At 32.7% G+C, this 19784-nt stretch overlaps 1 protein-coding gene across 1 annotated transcript; it reads left to right on the top strand.

Annotated features, from left to right (window-relative positions):
* Positions 1-12600: 12600 nt before the first annotated feature.
* On the top strand, positions 12601-18394 carry LOC145578374 (LEAF RUST 10 DISEASE-RESISTANCE LOCUS RECEPTOR-LIKE PROTEIN KINASE-like 1.5). Its single transcript, XM_081635704.1, has 4 exons — positions 12601-13019; positions 13299-13702; positions 13811-13855; positions 18226-18394. Exons 1-4 carry the CDS (start codon positions 12601-12603, stop codon positions 18348-18350), a joined length of 993 nt encoding a protein of 330 aa, XP_081491830.1. The 3' UTR covers positions 18351-18394.
* Positions 18395-19784: the final 1390 nt, after the last annotated feature.

A 19784-nucleotide genomic window follows, 5' to 3' on the forward strand; every position in this document is an offset into this window, starting at 1 on the left:
AGCTGAAATGAATATTTTATGTGAGAGGGAAATTAAGAGCTGAACTGAACTGAACTGAACTGAACTGATTGGAACTGAACTGAACTGAACTGAACTGATTGGAGCTGAACTGAACTGAACTGAACTGAAATTAAGTAAATGTGAACAGGCCCTTAGTTTGATGATTCATTTGTGCATCCAATTTGAAAATGATATTACATTTTTTTTTTTTACAAAAAAAAATTGATATAGTGCATTTAATTATTTGTCATGTAATTGAAATATGAAGAAGAGAAACAAGCCCGGGGCATAACCCGGGTCACCAACTAGTTTTTGAATTTTAAAACTAACCACTAAGACCCCATTCTCTACACCTTATTTTTGCTGAAATGAAATTATTTTTACTAAAACAAAATTATATTTGCTGAACTTAAATTATTTTTACTGAATTTAAATTAATTTTACTGAACTGAAATTATTTTTGCTGAACTGAAATTATTTTTACTGATTTTCTATTATAATTCTTTAAGAAAACTGAATTTTACTGGATTGAACTTATTTTTACTGAACTGAAATTAATTTTACTGAACTGAAATTATTTTTACTTAATATTATTGTTTTAAGGTAAAGAGAACAGGGCCTAATGCATTTCTTTCCACCCATTTATTTTCCCAAATAAATATAATCTTTAGAATTAAATATTGTTTACAAAATATTATTATCACTAAAGAAAAATGCGGGACATCGCCCGGGCCACAAACTAGTTGCTAATTAAAAAGCAAGGTTTAAGATATATAGAGTATAAAACTTATTATTGGGCCTTAAACATCAGTTTAAATTCCTGGGCCTTAAACATCAGTTTAATTGATCTCTATGGTATGGACAGATCCATCGTGACGCAAAGGCCACGGGTCCATCCACCCCTTCTTTCTAAGTAAGTGAAATTTATTTATTTTGCACTATGTGTATATGGAGGCCAAACTACATCTATATTTCAAGCCCAATCAGATTCGGATTAGGGGGGGGGGGGGTCGGGGAAGGCCATGGAACCCCCATTGATTTTATATAAATGAATTTTGTATGATGTTTAGTAGTTATATTAACTTGCCAAATTTGTAGATAGTTTAGATAATTTTTGTGCGTGCAAGACATTAGTTCAAATATGAAGTGTGATTGATCTTGCCCCCTCCCGAAGTAAAATTTATGGTTTCGTGATCGTGTCCAATGACCTTGCATGCATGTAAGAGAGTATGATAGAGTATATATAAATATGCTTATATTTGAGCGTAGCTTAAGTAAAATATGAAGTATATAATATCTATTTCAAACTCGGCTTATTTAGAAAACTAGTCAAAATAAGAACCCTTTTTATTTATTATTATTTTTTTATTTTTATTTTATGTGATCCAACTTTTACTCATGATCCAACTTTTACTAAGCAAGAAAGGAACGTTTCAAGTCTAAGTCTACCATTAATTTTGAAATTAGTTAAAGAAGAAAAGATAAGATCTCACCTTTTTGAAGCCAAAATCCAACAAGTCCATTCAAGTCAATGTAATCAACTACTACACTACATACTACTTATATATCTACAATAATAATGTTAACGTAGCTTTCACAGTTACATGCATGCTTCATAACCTCAAGTCCTCAATGTAGGGATAATGTTTTGGACTTTTATACAGTATCTTATTTCAATATATATCATCATGAAAATATGTCCCTAAATTAAATTACAACGTACATCTTCCGGCATTAATTTGATTAGATGGTTTTAAATTAGGAAAGGTGAGGTCCATTATGTAGTTGCGTTGAGATTTAATGACTATTTGAAGAAAAAGTTCCGTCTTTTTAAGACCCACCATACATACAAGTACTATATAACTTCGAGAATTCCGTGACCTTATACGTTTACAACTTGCCAATTTGAGTATTGTTTAATTTTTTGATTACCACAAGTATTTGGATTGTGACCCCAAATATTTATGAAATTAAGTGGAAACCATAAAGGTGGGCCATTTTCTTAGAATATTTTGTACTCATATTTATATTCTCTTCCGTTTCATTTTAGTTGACACATTTTCGCCACTATTTACATAAATTAATTTGACATCATTTTGTAATTTATATTTCAGAAAAAGTATAATAAAGTGGCGCCTTGTTTGAGTCATTTCAACGTTTATTTCCCAATATCAAATTTATTACCTTAGTTAATTATTATGAACAACTTTGTAAATGTTTGTCTCTCACAAATAATACCACGAACTTGTACATCATAATTAATGGAGGTAGTATAAATTTAGGTTGTATATAATTGAAGAAATCATTATTTGAAGTTTTACATTGGTAAATGCGTTTAATAAAAATGTATTAACTCATATAAAACGGAGGAAAAATTAGCAATCAACATATTTAGTCAAGAAACGTGTGGGTCAAGTTATCACCCTGATGTTAGAAGGTCGGAAAGATAATTTGAGGGTCAAAAAGTCGTGTCGTGACATGTACGTTAGTGTTTGATCTCGTGTTGTGCACTAAACCTCTCAAAAACTATGTACTCCGTATTATGTAAGATAATTGCATTATTTAACCAAATTATTAAAACGATCATGTTTGGGTTAATTTGTGTCGTATTGTGTCGATTTCGTGTTTTCTGTCACTAAATTTGTCTTTTTGTTTATATTATGTGTCGATTTTGGTCGTGTTGTCGTCTCAGAGATTGTGAGTTCTAGTTATGAGCTTTGAATAGAAGCTTCGTTAAATGAGAGAGCTTTGGTCGATTATGATTGGATCGGGCTGGATCAATGGACCCAAGCATGGATTGTTAAGGCGGGTTAGAACGTTTGTAGAGTCGTACTTGTCATTTTGTCCAATTTACAGTATTTAAAAATTAAAATTTGCTTAAGTGATGCATTATATGGGCCGGGTCAAAATTTTGTTGTTGAGCCCAAAAGGGCTTTGACCCACCCAATTATTGCCCAAACTCTAACTTTATTCAAGCCCAATAAATTTCTGGGTTTCTAACTAGCTCAAATTACAACTCCACTACAAATGATGTTGTGAGCTGTATTATTTTTCTTATTCTATAATTCTCCTAAATTTGCACCAAAAGAAGGCATTATATGAATTTGATGAATTTTTAACAGAAAAATTATCCTACATTTAACCTTTTTATAATCATACTTTACATTTATTGCAGTATATTTTTACATAATTTCAGTAGCATATTATATTTTGATGCTTTACTCTGAAAATCTCTAATCTCTCCAAGACTCCAAACATATGCTTTTATTAGTCTTAGCCTCTTAGGACTCTTAAGTCTTAACCACTAGGCTAAGGATAATAATATCAGATAATTATCAATTCAATAATTCGTGGGATATTACTATATTAGTAATCCTAAGGTTTCAGCTAATACTGTTAATCTTAGAATAAAGCTTAATTTCTTAGCTTGTCATATTATTAAATAAATTATTAGGTTATACAAGAAGTAACCTCCATATCTAATCTCGGTTATTTAAAAAATCCTAATGCATTGCAGTACAAATATCCTACAAAAATTACTAAACCATATCTTTAACGGGCTGGCCCCGGTTAATCAGCCTGATTAACAAAACTTTGTTAATCAGGTAGCAATATTGTAAATTGAGAGCTTTGGTATTTGTGTTATATTAATTTATTATTGCATTGTACGTTTTGCTAAAGTAGAACAGGTTACTTTCATCTTCTTCCTACCCATATATCCACCATTAAAGCACCATTGAAGCTTCCTCTTTCACCTCCACCAACACCAAACACCAACACCATCTCCTTCCTCTTTCGCCTCCACCGACAACAACCAGCAACACCATCTTCTTCCTCTTTCGTCTGAATCATCTCCACCGACGTCAACCACCATGTCGCGCGACAAATATAAGCGGCTTCGCCGCCAAATCAAATGAAAAACCCTATAAATTCCTCCATTGAATCTATCAGCAATTAAGCATCCTTAACAATCTCAAATTCCTCCATTGAAGTTCATTCTAGTTATCAGATGCAATTCTATGTTTTATTTTACTTTAATACCCCCAACTTGCCCTGGAAAAGACAAATTTACCCCCTGATAAACATTACAAGTTTATCAGCCTGATAAACTTGTATTTCCTCTATCTTTAACTTAGATGATTGAAGAAATATTATCTATCTATAATAAAAATATATCACAAAATAAATACCTTCCAATATTGTAAACGTCTATATATAATTAATCAGAGCTTTTTTGGTGCAGTAGGCCACACCGTGTGGCCTGCTGCCAAGTCAGTAAAAATAACGGATTCCGACGCGTGCATAATGGGGTTACTATTCACGCGCATAATGGGATTACTGGTTTTGTCAGGGTTACTTGTATTTTTTTTTTCAGGGGTTACTTGTATGGATTACTTATTCAGGGGTTACTTGTATTTTCAGGGGTTACTTGTATTTTTTTTTTTCAGGAGTTACTTGTATTTTTTTTTTAGGGGTTGCTTGTATTTTTTTTTTCTTCAGGGATTACTTGTATGGGATAATTCAAGGATTACTTGTATGAGTTACTTATTCAAGGGTTACTTGTATGAGTTACTTATTCAGGGGTTACTTATATGAGTTACTTCAAAGGTTACTTGTATGAATTACTTATTTAATGGTTACTTGTTACTTATTCAAGAGTTTCTTGTAGGCCCCATACCAAACTAGTAACACCCTACAAGTAACCCCTGACCAAAATCAGTAACACCCTACAAGTAACCCCTGACCAAACTAGTAACACCCTACAATTTTTGACGTAGAATGTTCAATCTAAGATTTCACGAAGAAAACGAGCTCAAATTTTTTTGGTTCTCATCGATTTCACTACTTCAAATGTTGTTGATGATCTTAAGGATAATTAATCACAATTTTTCACAGAAATTTGACACCCAATTTCTACAATTTCAGGCTTTAATTGCAGCAATTTGACAAAGAAGAAAATAAGTGGAGTAGAGATATGGTTGTTGGTGATGTGTGATTTGGCTTGAAGAAGAAACTAAGAAAAGAGGAGAGAGAAAATGGATGGAGTAGAGATTGGTTGTTGGTGATGTGTGATTTGGCTTGGAGAAGAAGCTAAGAAAAGAGGAGAGAGAAGAGTTGTGGTTTTTTTTTTTAAAAAAAAAGAATACACATACAAAAATTTGTGATAATTAATTCAAACCATCAATCTTCATAATTACAGTTTAATTTCCAAGTTTGCGGGGGCGGCGCTGGCGCGGTGCAACCTGGGCGACTGCACACCTGAATATTGGGGCCCCAAAATTATATAAATTGTTATTATGAGTCCAATGTTAACTAAAGCTTTTCTTAGCTTGTTGGTAAGGAGTAGTGGGTTTTAGATGGGAAGTAAGGGGGTTCGATTCCCAAATGTACCCATTTGAATAATTTTTGCACAGAAAACTATGAGTCTTTATTATTTCTTTCTTTTTTTTTTCTTTCTCTTTCTATGATTATTTTTTTATTTTGTTTATTTTTGCATAGAAAACTACTCGTATTGAGTCTTTGTTTTTTCTTTCTCTTTTTTTCGTTCTTTCTCTTATTATACTCTTTAACATATCTTTACTACTCTCATTCTAATGTCTTTTGGTTTATGACTTCTCTTTATTTTCCTTAATTTCTTATATAAAATTACACCTAATTTTCTATTTTTCAAATTCGCTTACATAATTAATGATTAGTTGAAGAATCTATAGGCAAGTATTGTTTAAAACACTTATCACATCCTGTCTATAAATTAATTAACATAGTTTTTTAATACAACTTGCTGAATTTTTTTTATGATAATATCTTTTGCTATATCTTAGAATTTTTGAGATAACTGGCTTTAAAAACGCTCTTGAGAATATTAAAGATTTATCATGTAAGGTGACAATTGAAATTAATATTTACTAAGTATCATTTTATCAAAAGGGGCCCAATTTTAAAAATCGCACAAGGCCTCAAAATGCTTTGCCCTGCCCCTGCAAGTTTGTATCTGTTCATTGACAAACAAATCATGACGGACGACAAACCTTCATCCAAAAACGTATCATGTACACAAATCCTCAAATTATTTACAAAAATTAAACCTCTAAAATTGAAAAATAACATAGTAACCTCTTATAGCAGTGGACGGCTTGAACGCCTACCTCTAGAGCTGGAATTTGATATTCTCGAAAGGCTACCAGTTGAATCTCTTGTCCGTTTCAAGTGTGTTTGTAAATGTTGGCGCGATGAAATCAACTCCACCAATTTCATAGCATCACATGCACGTCGAATTCGAATAAATAAACCAAACTCTACTACCTTCGCCATTCTTGATCGTAATTCTAGGTATAATCCTAACTCGTCAATGTCACATGACATATTCTCGTTAGATTTTCAATCTCCTGGAAAACTCAAAATATTATCCAGTCATTGTTATAGAAACATATTATTTACTCTTTCGAATGTTGGTTTGTTGGTTCGAGTAATGGCTTGCTTTGTTTCCGAGAAGGACATAATTATAACGGCACGGGCACAATATGGCCTACCAGCTTTACGATCCTTAACCCAGTTACCGGTACGTGTAATAACAACTATATTTTTCGGTCGATACCAATTTACAACCATCACAGTTACGAGTTGGTCGGATTTGGATACGATTGTGTCAACGACGATTACAAGATTTATTTTATTGTATTTTAAACAAAGGCGGTGTTTTTTGTTGGCTTTATAGCTTCAAGACTATATCATGGAAAAACATTGAACCTCATTCTATGCTAAATAATAATGATTATGTACTTGCGGGATTTGTAACACGTATGGTATTGTCGAATAACGTGTTACATTGGATGGTATGTAAGCCTAGTACATTGGATGGAAGTGAAGAGTATCATCAAGTACATTTACCCTTACCACAATTTAAATATCATGCGATTATAGAGCATGTCATGTATGATTGGGATATAGTCGAATTACGGGGTTGTTTGCATCTCATAAATCATATTATGTGTTTTAGTATTGATGCTGAGGTGTTCAAATCATGACTAGTTCAATATGACTTGTGTATATGGGTAATGAATTACCACAAGAAGAATCATGGTTCGTGGGTTAAATTGATTGATCGTTTGTAAGTTTATAATAGTGCATCGTTGATACGAAGTTGTCGTCGTAACCGCTATTCAAATGTACCAACAACACGTTTGTATTGTCCGCCATTGCGGCCTTGTGCTTATTCAGAGGATGGACATGAAATCTTAATAATTATAGAGGGAATATGGCTTTTGCTCGATGCGATCTACGTAGTGGTAAGGTGGAAAATGTCAAAATCAGTTTTTTTACCTATTATTGATGGCAAGGATGCGTACCGCAATTATGAAGTAATACCATGGATTGCTTCCCTTGTTCCCCCTTTGTTATAGTACTTGATTAATTCTACGTATTCAACTAATCACGTTAATTCAATTCTTTCTTTTGTTTAATCTTTTGTAATTACTTTTTTTTTTTGTTTTCTTAGTATTTCCATTTTCATTACCTCATGCATTCCATTATTTAATAAGTAGCTAGTTAGTTGCACCAAATAAGATATACTACACATTTAGTTCCATTTAGTGATTATGAGGCACATAATTAAATTATATGAGAGAAGGAAATTAAGAACTGAACTTATTGGGGCTGAACTGAACTGAAATTAAGCTAAAGTGAACAACCTTTAATCAACTCAATTTTTAATATTAATTGGAGTGCGCTATATGAATATAAATTTATGAATATTTATGGTCAAAGTGTTCCATTGACAAACGTGGGAAGAACATTTTGTCAAATGATGAATGACAACTTGGCTATTTAAACCAATTTTCGATTTACACGATCATAACCAAACCACTTATTTAAACCATTGACAAACTTCATACGAACTCTAATACCAAGATAATTAGGAAACTTCTCTTCAAAAAAAAAAAAAAAAAAAAAGGATAATTAGGTAACAACTAGGAAAGTACCAAAAATATATCCTAATTGATACAATATATCTCAATATCTTTCTAATATGATAAGTGAAAGACTTTGTGTTCTAATATGTATATGAAATTTATCCTACAATTAAAGCCATTATACATACGAAGTATATTAATCAATTTAAACCATCAAAGTTGATAATCACACTTTCTCCAAATTTAATTGTATTTGTTTGTTCTAATAATCATGGCGGACAAACCTTATAGCAGTGGACGCCTTCCTTTTGATCTTGAATCGAAAATTCTCGAAAGGCTACCGGTTAAATCTCTTTTCCGTTTCAAGTGTGTTTGTAAGCGTTGGCGCGATGAAATCAACACCACTTTTATCATAACATGACACACTCGACAAGTTCCGAATTCTTCTACACTCGTCTTCCGTTGTCTTAGTTATTCATCAAATGATAAGAGGTGGTCACGGGACATTTTCTCACTAGATCTCCAATCTTCTTCATTAGAGGTCAAAAAATTATCTCATTATTATTCATCCCATGATAATAGCTACTATTCCGCCAAGTCGTGGTCACCACACCGTTATACGCATGGTTTTGTCGAATAACGCGTTGTATTGGATAGGTTTTAATCCTGATTCATCTAATACATGTGTAGTTAGTTTTGATCTAGAGACCGAAAAGTATCGTGAAATACCTCTACCACAACCCTATATTGATTCGCGGTCATGGGCTAATTGGAGTTTAGTTAAATTACGGGGTCGTTTGCATCTCATAAAATATAATATGTACTATAAATAATTAGCTTTGAAACCCAGAATATATAAGTATAACATTCGTATTTGGGTTATGAACAAGAACAATCATGGTTCGAACCAATTGTGGGTTAAATTGGTTGATTGTATTTCACTCAAAAAGTGTTTACAAAGTGAATTGAAACGTAGTGGTTCCGAAAATCCAAGTTATTATCGTCCGCCACGACCTTGCGCTTATTTAGAGAACGGACGAGAAATCTTAATAGATCTAGGGGGAATGATCATTGTTCAATGTGATCTAATTAGTGGTGAGGTTAAGAAAGCCAAAATTCGTGGTTTACCGGTTGATGGAGGTTATGTAACTCCTAAATATGATCTTATTCCATGGATTAGTTCTTTTGTTTCCCCTTGTACTTAATTCTTCTCAACTAAAGAATGAAGGTAATCCCTTCTTTTGTTTGATTTTTACTTGTTTATACTATTCTCCTTTGTGTGATTAAAGTATTTTCTCTATTCTTTTTAGTTTGTTTCTACAATAGTAAAAAAAAAAAATAATTCTAAAAGAGAACATAATGAGTGAGGAGACTGAGGACTGGTTTCGACTTTCGAGTGCGTTTTGTCTACCATTATTATTGACCTTGTTTATAAAAATATGTTTACTATTGTAATTGAAATTAATTGCACTGTCATATACATATCCAAGTTACAAATTTAATTGATCAATAATATTTTTAATTATCAATTGAGACGATTTGAATAAGTACCACAAGACTATTTTTTCTTAGATATAATTCACAATTATATTGGTCAAAATAAATGGAGGGAGTACTATATAATTAGGTAATATTTTTTTGGTGAACATATAATTAGGTAATATTAAATTGTCACTTTTGCTAATTCATAATCTTTAAGCCGTAACAACCACACATTAGCTAAGGTAACGTTTACATATCATTAGGAGCTGACTAGTTGACTAGGAAAAGCTAAAGTTTTTTTTTTTTTTTTTTTTTTTTTTTGACTGACAGATAGGAAAAGATAAAGCTAACAAACTAACAAGAAACAACTTTACAAAAATGTAGACGCAGAAAAATAAGGCATTGATAAATACACAAATTATTCTTGTTAATCATTAATAAATATTGTAACTAATCTTCTAGATAATTAGAAACCAAATCTTAACGCATAACAAATTCTCATATTAATTAAAATGTCATCATATAACTAATATATAATTCTAAATTTTTAGCCAGGCTACGAGATTGTGACACTTGGCGTTTCAACTTTTCGCTAAGTGTCACGCCACGTTGGATAGATTTTGATACACTTCATAAGATTAAAAAAAATTAGTTTAAATTCTATTTTCAATCAAATTTAGATAGAGTTTAAGGATAAAATTGTTAATTTAGAGCTTATTTTCGATAAAAATACCAATATTTTAGATGTATAGATTGAATTATAATTTTATTTAAAAAATATTTAAGATTATAATTCTAAAAAATTATTATATAAATTTATTTTTAATATCATAATATTTTTTTGGAGCGAAAGAAGTAGTTAAAAACGTAAAACATCCATTTCTAATATATATACTAATCGGTTAAAATGATATACTTCACAATTATAATTCTATTACTATGTAGACTTATCAATCAGGGTCGGATCATGAGTCATCTCGGATCGGGTCATTTTTGGTTACGGGCCAAGAAATGTTCAACCCTTGCCCATAGTTTTGGGTTCGGGTCAACCCAACAGGCTTTGAAAGTTCTTTTATTTAATTTATTTTTTGCTAATTTTTAATTTTTTTTTATGTCATTACATGCCTACTAGATAGCAAATCGTCACAAAAGCACATCAATTGCTAACTAATTTTGTATCAATGATATATTTTAAAATTTAATATATAGATTAAAAAGTTATCTTAAAAATTAATAAACTGCCTGGGCATCGTACATGGCACAAAACTAGTTATTATATAAATCAATTGATATTATATTTAACTTAATAATCACAGTTTTATCTATTCCCAAGTTTCTATCTGTTCTTTAATTTGACAAATTATGGTTGTCGACAAACCTTCTAAAAGCGCATCATCATCATGTTCACAAATGTTCCTCAAATTATTCACAAAAATTAAACCTCTACAGTCGAAAAATAAGAAGAAGAATACAGTAACATCTTATAATTGCAGTACTAGACGCCTCCTTTTTGAGCTTGAATATAATATTCTCGAAAGGCTTCCGGCTAAATCTCTTCTCCGTTTCAAGTGTGTTTGTAAGCGTTGGCGCGATGAAATCAACACCACTTATTTCATAGCATCACACACACGTCGAATTCGAATAAACAATCCGAATACCCTTGCCCTCCGTTGTTTCAATTCAAATAATTTGTTATGGTCATTGGATATTTTCTCACTACATTTCCAATCTTCTTCTCTAAAGCTCAAAAAATTAATTCGTTATTCTTCTACCCATAAGATGTACTCTCATGGGTTTGTTGGTTCGAGTAATGGCTTGCTTTAAATATCGGCAACAAGGTTTTCAATTTATAACCCAATTACCGGTATATGTAACACTATACCTCAGTCGATACCAAGGCACAACGATTACTATTACTTGGTCGGGTTTGGTTATGATTGCGTCGGTCACGATTACAAGATTTTTTACTATGTTCCACGTGTAGACGGCGGCAAAACTTGTTGGCTTTATAGCTTGAAGACTAATTCATGGAGAGTCATCGAACCACCTCCACCACATTCTGGTTATGCATGTAACAAACGCATGATTTTGTCGAATAATGCGTTACATTGGATAAGTAATAATCATAACCCTAGTACATATAAAACTTGTATTATTAGTTTTGACCTAGGATGTGAAGAGTATAATCAACTACCTTTACCACAACCTAGTTATAGTTTAATTATGGAGAATAATTGGGATTTAGTTGAATTAAGGGGTTGTTTACACGTCGTAAATTACAAGATGCGTTATGCATTTTTGCCTCATGTGCCACCCGAAGTATATGAGTATAGCATGTGCATTTGGGCTATGAACAAGAATCATCATGGTTCGGAACAATTGTGGGTTCAATTGGTTGATCGTATTTCACTCAAACAAGTTTTAGATAGTGAATGGAAGCGTTATTATCGTGTCCACCGGTCATGTTCGTATAGTCTGCCACTGCCTTGCGCTTATGCGGAGGATGGACGGAAAATCATAATATTTTTAGGGGGAGTGACGTTTGTTCAATGTGATCTACGTAGTGGTGAGGTAAAAAAATTTAAAATTCGTGGTTTACCTAAGGGCAAGGATGCATACCTTACATGTGATCTAATGCTTCCCTTGTTTCCCCAACAAGCTTAAGCACTTAATTACGTAGAAATAATGAATCTTATGGATGTATTGCTTTTATTTTTTTTGGTCATAAAAGTGACTTCCTCTACGAATTTTATTTAGTTGGATGTGTTTCAATATATTTGTTTCGAGTGATTTTTGTCCGCTATTATCGATCTTGTTTTAGCAATTTATTTAAATATATGTAATTGAAATTAATTACTGTACCATACAAATCTAAGTTATGTAAAGCTAGGCTGCTTATATTATGTGCTCACTTCTGGCAAAAATAAAGCAAAAGCAACAAAAGTTAGTAAATTAATAAAGAATTAAAACATTCGCAATGCTATAAATTAAATCTAGAGAACAAAGAACAAAAAAGTGAATAAAGAGAACTAAAGCAAATATATAACACAAATTCTTAGTACTATTAACTAATAACGGTGCTAAGATTCTTTGCTTCTAACTCTAAAACTTGACTCAAAACCCCAATAACACTCATGCTTCTCAACTTTTTTGTCACACCAAATTAAAAACTAAACCAAAATTTTCCCTTACACAAATAACAACCAAAATGAGTCACCCTAAAAATTCTACAACCCAAATACTCACTCTCCTAATACTAACAACCTTAGTTGTGTTAGTCTCTTCTCAATCATCCTTCTGCAGGTCATCCTGTGGAGGGATTCCGATTAACTACCCTCTAACCATTGATGATGGGTGCGGTAGTCCATACTACCGCCACATCTTGGTGTGCTCCGGAGATGTCCTCCAGCTCCGGACCCCTTCAGGCCGGTACCTCGTGAAGTCAATTAGCTATTTGGATCCCCATATTTTGGTCTCTGACCCTCTTATGTGGGAGTGCAAGGATGAAGACCGGTTTCGGCCCACTAGACCCTTTAGCTTGGACAGCAGCACACACTTGTCTCTATCCAACCAGAATGAGTATCTCTTCTTCAATTGCAGCCCGGATAAGGTCATTATGGAACCTAGGTGCGGCTTACTTATATTTTCAAATGATCTTAATTTCTTTTTCAGCGTTTTGACTTTTATACGTGTCAATGCAGAATGTTAAATAAGTTAATAATTTGAAATTATATCATAAAGGCAATAAAGTATGTAACAAATGCCATATTATTGCACATGTTTCCCTACCGTATAATTTCATATTACTAAGTATGTGAATAGTGCAAAAGTCAAAATGTTATAGTCAAACTAACAAACACGAGAAGTACATAGTTAATATTTACAATTGATTATCAAAAATTTCAGGCCTATGTTTTGCGAGAGGTTCCCTGATCGTTGTGACACTACGTGTGATCCCGCAAGCTACCTATGCCGACATTTCCCGCAATGTGCCCCGAACAATAAGGCCTTAAGAGACCTCTCTTGTTGCTCTTACTACCCTAAGGCGACGGAATCCTTAAGGATGATGCTCAAGCATTGCGATACTTATACTAGTGTACATTGGAAGAGTGTTGGTGGCCTAGGCACCTCGCGACCCTATGATCAAGTGCCCGAGTATGGCGTGAGGGTCGACTTTGAGACCCCGCTCACGTCGAGCTGCCTTCGTTGCCAAGACCGTGCTAAGGGAGGAGGTACTTGTGGGTTTAATACCACAAACCAAGATTTTTTATGCTTGTGTGAGGAAAGAAATGTCACTACTTATTGTAAAGGTATGTCCAATACAGTAACATACATAAAATATGTATCACAACAAATTAAATATATTTTCTAACTCTTTAATATCATTAAGCATGGTCGCGTATTTGTGATTGTGGCAGATCATCAAGTTGAAAGACACGGTGGACATACTAAGGCAGTCGCGGGTAAATATTTCAATCGACCACTATAAAATTTTCAATTACTTATTAGGTTTAAACTAAGATTGCTAATTTAGATAAACAAAGTGTATTATTCATTTTGATTAGATTTTGCATTATTCACATATTATCATATATATATTATCATTGGGATCCAATGAGAAGGATCTTAAAATGAGAAGGATAGGAAGGAATGCTAACCATTCATACAAAACAATCTAACGGTTTAAAAAAAAAAGAGTTACTTTACTTCATCTCTCTCACCTAAGCTCTGCTGCATATCACTCTATTATGGAGCATTGGAGCTTTAACGTTGACCTCCTTAGCTCCCATTAATTTACACTCTTCCATTTAATTTACTTTCGTCCCAAAATTTTCACTCTGCTGCACTTTCAACCAACACTACTTTTCCTTTTCTCTCTCTTCCTTCCACAAGCTCTCTCTCTCTAAGAATTATGGGGTCTTTGTTTTATTAACTTTTTAATCAATTAAATGAAGCATAATCAGTTGAAATTGATTATTACAACACTTGGTTGCATAATTTTATTAAATTATTAAAAAAAAAAATTTGGTGCAAATTAAATTAAATTATGAAGACATCATTGAATAAGATAACTTCAGACAACTTTTGTTGAGGTTATTGCTTATTTTTAGGTCTGATTTGCAGGTTCAGTTCAAATCATTATTAAGCTTTCATCAATCAATCAAATATATGCACATTCTACATAAACATAATGCACATTTGATTTGAAAATTATGCATATTTTAAGTTAATTTTTTTTTTGCAAAATCAGCCGTGATTATATGCACATAGTTGGAAAAATATGAAATATCATTGCTAGACTAGTACTATTCTATAGTTCCATCATAGGTGTAAAATTGCACTAGATTAAGAATGATATGGAATAGATATAATATACGGCAAAATCAAATATTATGCACATGGAATTTGAGTTATTTTTTCTTTTGCACATTTTCTTCAAAATATATGCACAAAAATCCTTCTCATTATTTACATACACACACACACACACACACACACACACACACACACACACACACACACACACACACACACACATATATATATATATATATATATATATATATATATATGTTGAAAAGCGCTAGCAACTCAGATTCTAGAAGCAAGCTCGTTCCAGAAACTTCCTCTAAAGAATCAGTGTCCTAGCTGGCAAGTTTGTTATAACTGATTATGTCCTAGCTGGCAGGTTGTTACAACAACCTCAATTCTGTTATGATGTAATAATTAGAGCTAAGATATTATGTTCTAAATATCTATGCTATAAATACTTGTATTCTTCCCATTAATCATTATTCAGAAATAAGATCAAAAATTCCCAAAATTCTCTCTCTCTTTGTTCTTCATTTTCTCTGCTTAGTTCTTCATTTTCTCTGTTTGTAACATGGTATCAGAGCAATACGATACCTGAGTTCGTTTCAGAAATTCTTCTTCAACGCATTTTTTTGATCCTGTTTTCGCTTGTTCTTCGATTGAAGTTTCGTTGAAAGATCGACTGATTTTTTCTGCAATTCTCACCTCAGTTTGTAAGTAATTCATTGCTCGTTTTTCGGCATTATTCTCTTCTATTGGAGTTGTTTTTTGTTGAAATTGGAGAATATAGATTCGTTTGATTTGATTGATTGATTGGATTTGAGGAATATTTTTTGAGGATTTTTTGCTTGTTTACGTGATATTGTTGAAGAAATTTGTTGAGGTATTTTTTGATTCGATTGTGATATTGTTGATATTGAATCTGCGAATTATGGCTGGTAATTCTTCACAAAATTCTGGTAATTCTACACAAAATTCTGATCCGTCTTCAGATCCTGCTTCACCATATTATCTTCATCCTAGTGATTCTCAATATAAGCTTGTTCTGATGAAATTTGATGGAAATGCTTACAATGATTGGAAGAGATCTGTTATGATAGGTTTATCTGCGAAAAATAAACTAGGCTTCATTGATGGAACAATTGCTAAACCTGCTGCAACCTCAAGTCTGTTCAAAGCCTGGGAGAGGTGCAATTGCACTCTTATTTCCTGGTTTATTCAGGTCCTTGATACTCATATTGCTAGGAGTATTTTGTACTTTGACACTGCTAGAGATATATGGCTTAATCTTGAAGAGCGCTTTGGTCAGTCATCTGGAGCATAGCTCTATTCAATTCAGCAACAACTTGCTGAGATTCATCAAGAAGAAACTGAGAATATTTCCACATTCTACACCAGGATCAAAATGCTTTGGGATGATTTTGATGCTAATGATCCGCTGCCTACTTGTCAATGTACTCAGTGCAACTGCAACATTACCAGAAAAATCCTCAAATCACAGCAAGACCAAAGACTAACTCAATTTCTGATGAAGCTGAAGGAAGAATATAGTCAAGTCAGGGCTAATATTCTGATGCAATATCCTCTTCCTACTATTTCTCATGCTTATCGATTGCTTATGCAAGATGAAAGACACAGATATGTCTATAACTCTACTCATTCTTCTAACACTGAGGATGCAACGGCTCTTGCAGCATCACACAAAAGAAGATTTTATGAACAGAATACTTCTAGCAGGATTCATAATTCTACTGCAATCACACCTCAGAACAGTCTCAATAGAACTGGTAATTCTGTTGGTTATTCTACATCTGGTAATTCTAGATCAAGTGGTGCTAGAGGTCCTTGGAATCAGTACAATCGAAGACCTTCTCCATATTTTTGTGATCATTGTAAGATCACTGGTCATACAATTGACAGATGCTGGAAAGTTCATGGCTATCCTAATTCTTTTCCTTCAAGAGATAATTGGAGAAACAAGAGTGCTGCTGCTCTAGCTCAATCTGATGATCAAACAACAAATATTTCAGAACAAAAGAGTCCTGTGATTATAGCAGAGCAGTATAACAAGCTTTTGTCTCTTTTGGACAAACAAATGACTGATGATGCTCCAGATGCTATACTGGTCATAACATTCTTCTTAAGGATGTTTTACATGTCCCTGGCTTCCAATTTAATTTGATTTCTGTTCCTAAACTTTGCAAAGATATGCAATGTGAGGCTTATTTTTCTTGTGATAAATGCTATCTCCAGGGGCCTTCCCTGAGAATGCCACTGCTGCTTGGTAAGCTGGTGGATGGTCTCTACTGCTTGGACCAATCCTTTGTTCCTGTTGTTCCAGACTGCAAGTTTTTTTACTCAAATCTAGCTGTTGCTAATATAGCTAGTCTGTCTGCTCTAGATTCTGCCAAACTATGGCACCTAAGACTAGGTCACATGTCTTTTGTGCATCTAAATAAGGTTAGACCAGAGGTCAACATAAAACCATATCTTGATGTTTGTACTTGTTAGGTTTGTCATTTTGCTAGACAACCTAGATTACCTTTTGGGCATAGTCAAATAAAAACTTCTAGTGTGTTTCAGTTGTTGCACCTAGATGTTTGGGGTCCACATAGAGTGGCTACTCATCATGGTTGTACATAATTCCTTACCATTGTAGATGACTTCTCAAGATTCACTTGGGTTTTTCTTTTAAAGAATAAATCTGATATTCCTAAAGTTTTCAGAGAATTTTCTGCCTTGATTTTCAATCAGTTTAGTTGCACTATCAAATATGTCAGAACTGATAATGCTCCTGAGCTTTGTGAAGGAGACATGAAACAGTTTTATATTTCCCATGGCATTTCTCATCAGTCTAGCTGCACTGACACACCACAGCAAAATGGTGTTGTTGAACGCAAACACAAACATCTCTTAGAGACTGCTAGAGCTTTGTATTTTCATTCTAAAGTTCCTAAGAAATTCTGGGGTGATAGTGTTCTCACAGCCACACATTTGATAAATCGAATGCCATTACAGTGTTCTCACAGCAACTCAGATTCTAGAAGCAAGCTCGTTCCAGAAACTTCCTCTAAAGAATCAGTGTCCTAGCTGGCAAGTTTGTTATAACTGATTATGTCCTAGCTGGCAGGTTGTTACAACAACCTGAATTCTGTTATGATGTAATAATTAGAGCTAAGATATTATGTTCTAAATATCTATGCTATAAATACTTGTATTCTTCCCATTAATCATTATTCAGAAATAAGATCAAAAATTCCCAAAATTCTCTCTCTCTTTGTTCTTCATTTTCTCTGCTTAGTTCTTCATTTTCTCTGTTTGTAACAATATAATCATATCATGTGTCAAATTCGATTAGGACAAGAATTATTTGTGCTCGTGTTGTATTTGAATTACCATGACTAACTTCATCTCCAATTTATGTTATATATGTTACATTGTTGTGTCGTGTTAAAGATTGTCAGCGGCCCCAATTTGAACGTAGATATATAATACTAATATTTGTGTGGTGGTGTGATAGGAACGGTGACAGCAGCATCAATAGCAGGAGTAGGAATTGGGGCAGGCATATGGTACTTGAAGAAAGTAAGAGCAACTGCACCAGTTACACATGGTGTCCAAACCAATGAGAATAGAATATTCTAGTATAAACTTAACTTTAATTTTTAATAATTATTACTAGCATTACACATTATGGCTTCATGGTTTTTATTGTGCAGCAGCAAAGAAAAAAACCACATTTTTGGTCCATTCTACATCACTATATGTTTTTTTTTTTTTTTTTTTTTTTTTTTTTTTTTTTTTTGGGAGTGGATAAAAGAAGTCCCAATTTGCACCTAGCTAGCTATTTCGTAGAGGCATAACTGACTTTCCAAGTCTCATATCACAATCAGCTGATTAGAGGATTGAGAATAAGCTGTTCAAAACTTCTCACAACCAAACACAAAATCTAGTTGATTGGAGCGGTCAAACTTGTAACAGCAGTACTAAATCCACTATAAGCTCTTTAATCTTTTGTTGACCAAACATAGCCAAAATATATTTTCGATACATATAAACTTAAGTTAATAATGCATATCTATATTATATATCTTGTGATTTAATAATTTAGTTAATACTTCACCTTATAACATTTCACAAACACTATTGTATATACCAAATCAATTCCAACCCAAGGCGTATAGTCAACATAAAGTTGTATTAGAAAATAATTTTTTGGGTCAAAAGGTCAACGGAGGATCGCATTTTTTTTGTTGATAATTCAGTTGATTTAGAATGAGTACAATTCAATTCATTTATCATTTATGTGCCTTTAGCTATGTTTGGCAATTTGGGGTTAGCTATTACCACACGTAGTTTTTAGCTGATTGTATTAGATGCTAGCTGCTGATGGACTATGTTAGCTGGCCAGTTTTATCAAAGATTTTGTGAAAAAGTGTTTGATAACTAGTTAATAGGTATTATATGGAATGACCAAAATATGGCTAATATGATCGATAATCACAATTAATATAGCGAAGTAGTCATAAATCTAGCTAATTGTGATATGATAAACTTGAATGTTACTATGAATTTCCTCTGATTAGAAATAGTTACAACTTTTGATTTATATTATATTCACGGTACGCATACTATTTACTTTTATTAGTTTTGGTGATTTACACTTAATGGAAAACATAATCATGTAGAATCTTTTAGATGTGTCTCAAAATATATTTAAATATCAGTTTTATTTTATTTTAATTTTCCTTGATAATTACATATACAAGTATATGCATGTTTGAAACTATGAATTGACAAACATATATGAATTGACAAACATATACTTGTATAAAAATAAAAATGTTACAACAAATTCTAAATAGAGGAAGCATATATAAATAATACTTGTAGATGTTTAAATAAAAGAAGTAATTTATTACTTAACCAAGTACACATCACACTGAACAACACTTCATTCAATAAACAGAATATAGTTAACCATAGTATACATAAAAATTTTATTTAATTAATTCATAGTATAGTATAATAAAGTAAATACAACTGAAAAAAAGAATATAACCAATCTTAATTATTTGC

Source organism: Chenopodium album, chromosome 14 (genome assembly GCF_948465745.1).
Source record: "Chenopodium album chromosome 14, dcCheAlbu1.1, whole genome shotgun sequence".
NCBI lineage: Eukaryota > Viridiplantae > Streptophyta > Magnoliopsida > Caryophyllales > Amaranthaceae > Chenopodium > Chenopodium album.

Coding starts and splice junctions, on each gene's coding strand:
- LOC145578374 (XM_081635704.1), top strand. CDS start 12,601: ATGAGTCACCCTAAAAATTCTACAACCCAAATACTCACTCTCCTAATA. Junction 13,703..13,810: donor TGTCACTACTTATTGTAAAG/GTATGTCCAATA, acceptor TGATTGTGGCAG/ATCATCAAGTTGAAAGACAC. Junction 13,856..18,225: donor ACATACTAAGGCAGTCGCGG/GTAAATATTTCA, acceptor GTGGTGTGATAG/GAACGGTGACAGCAGCATCA.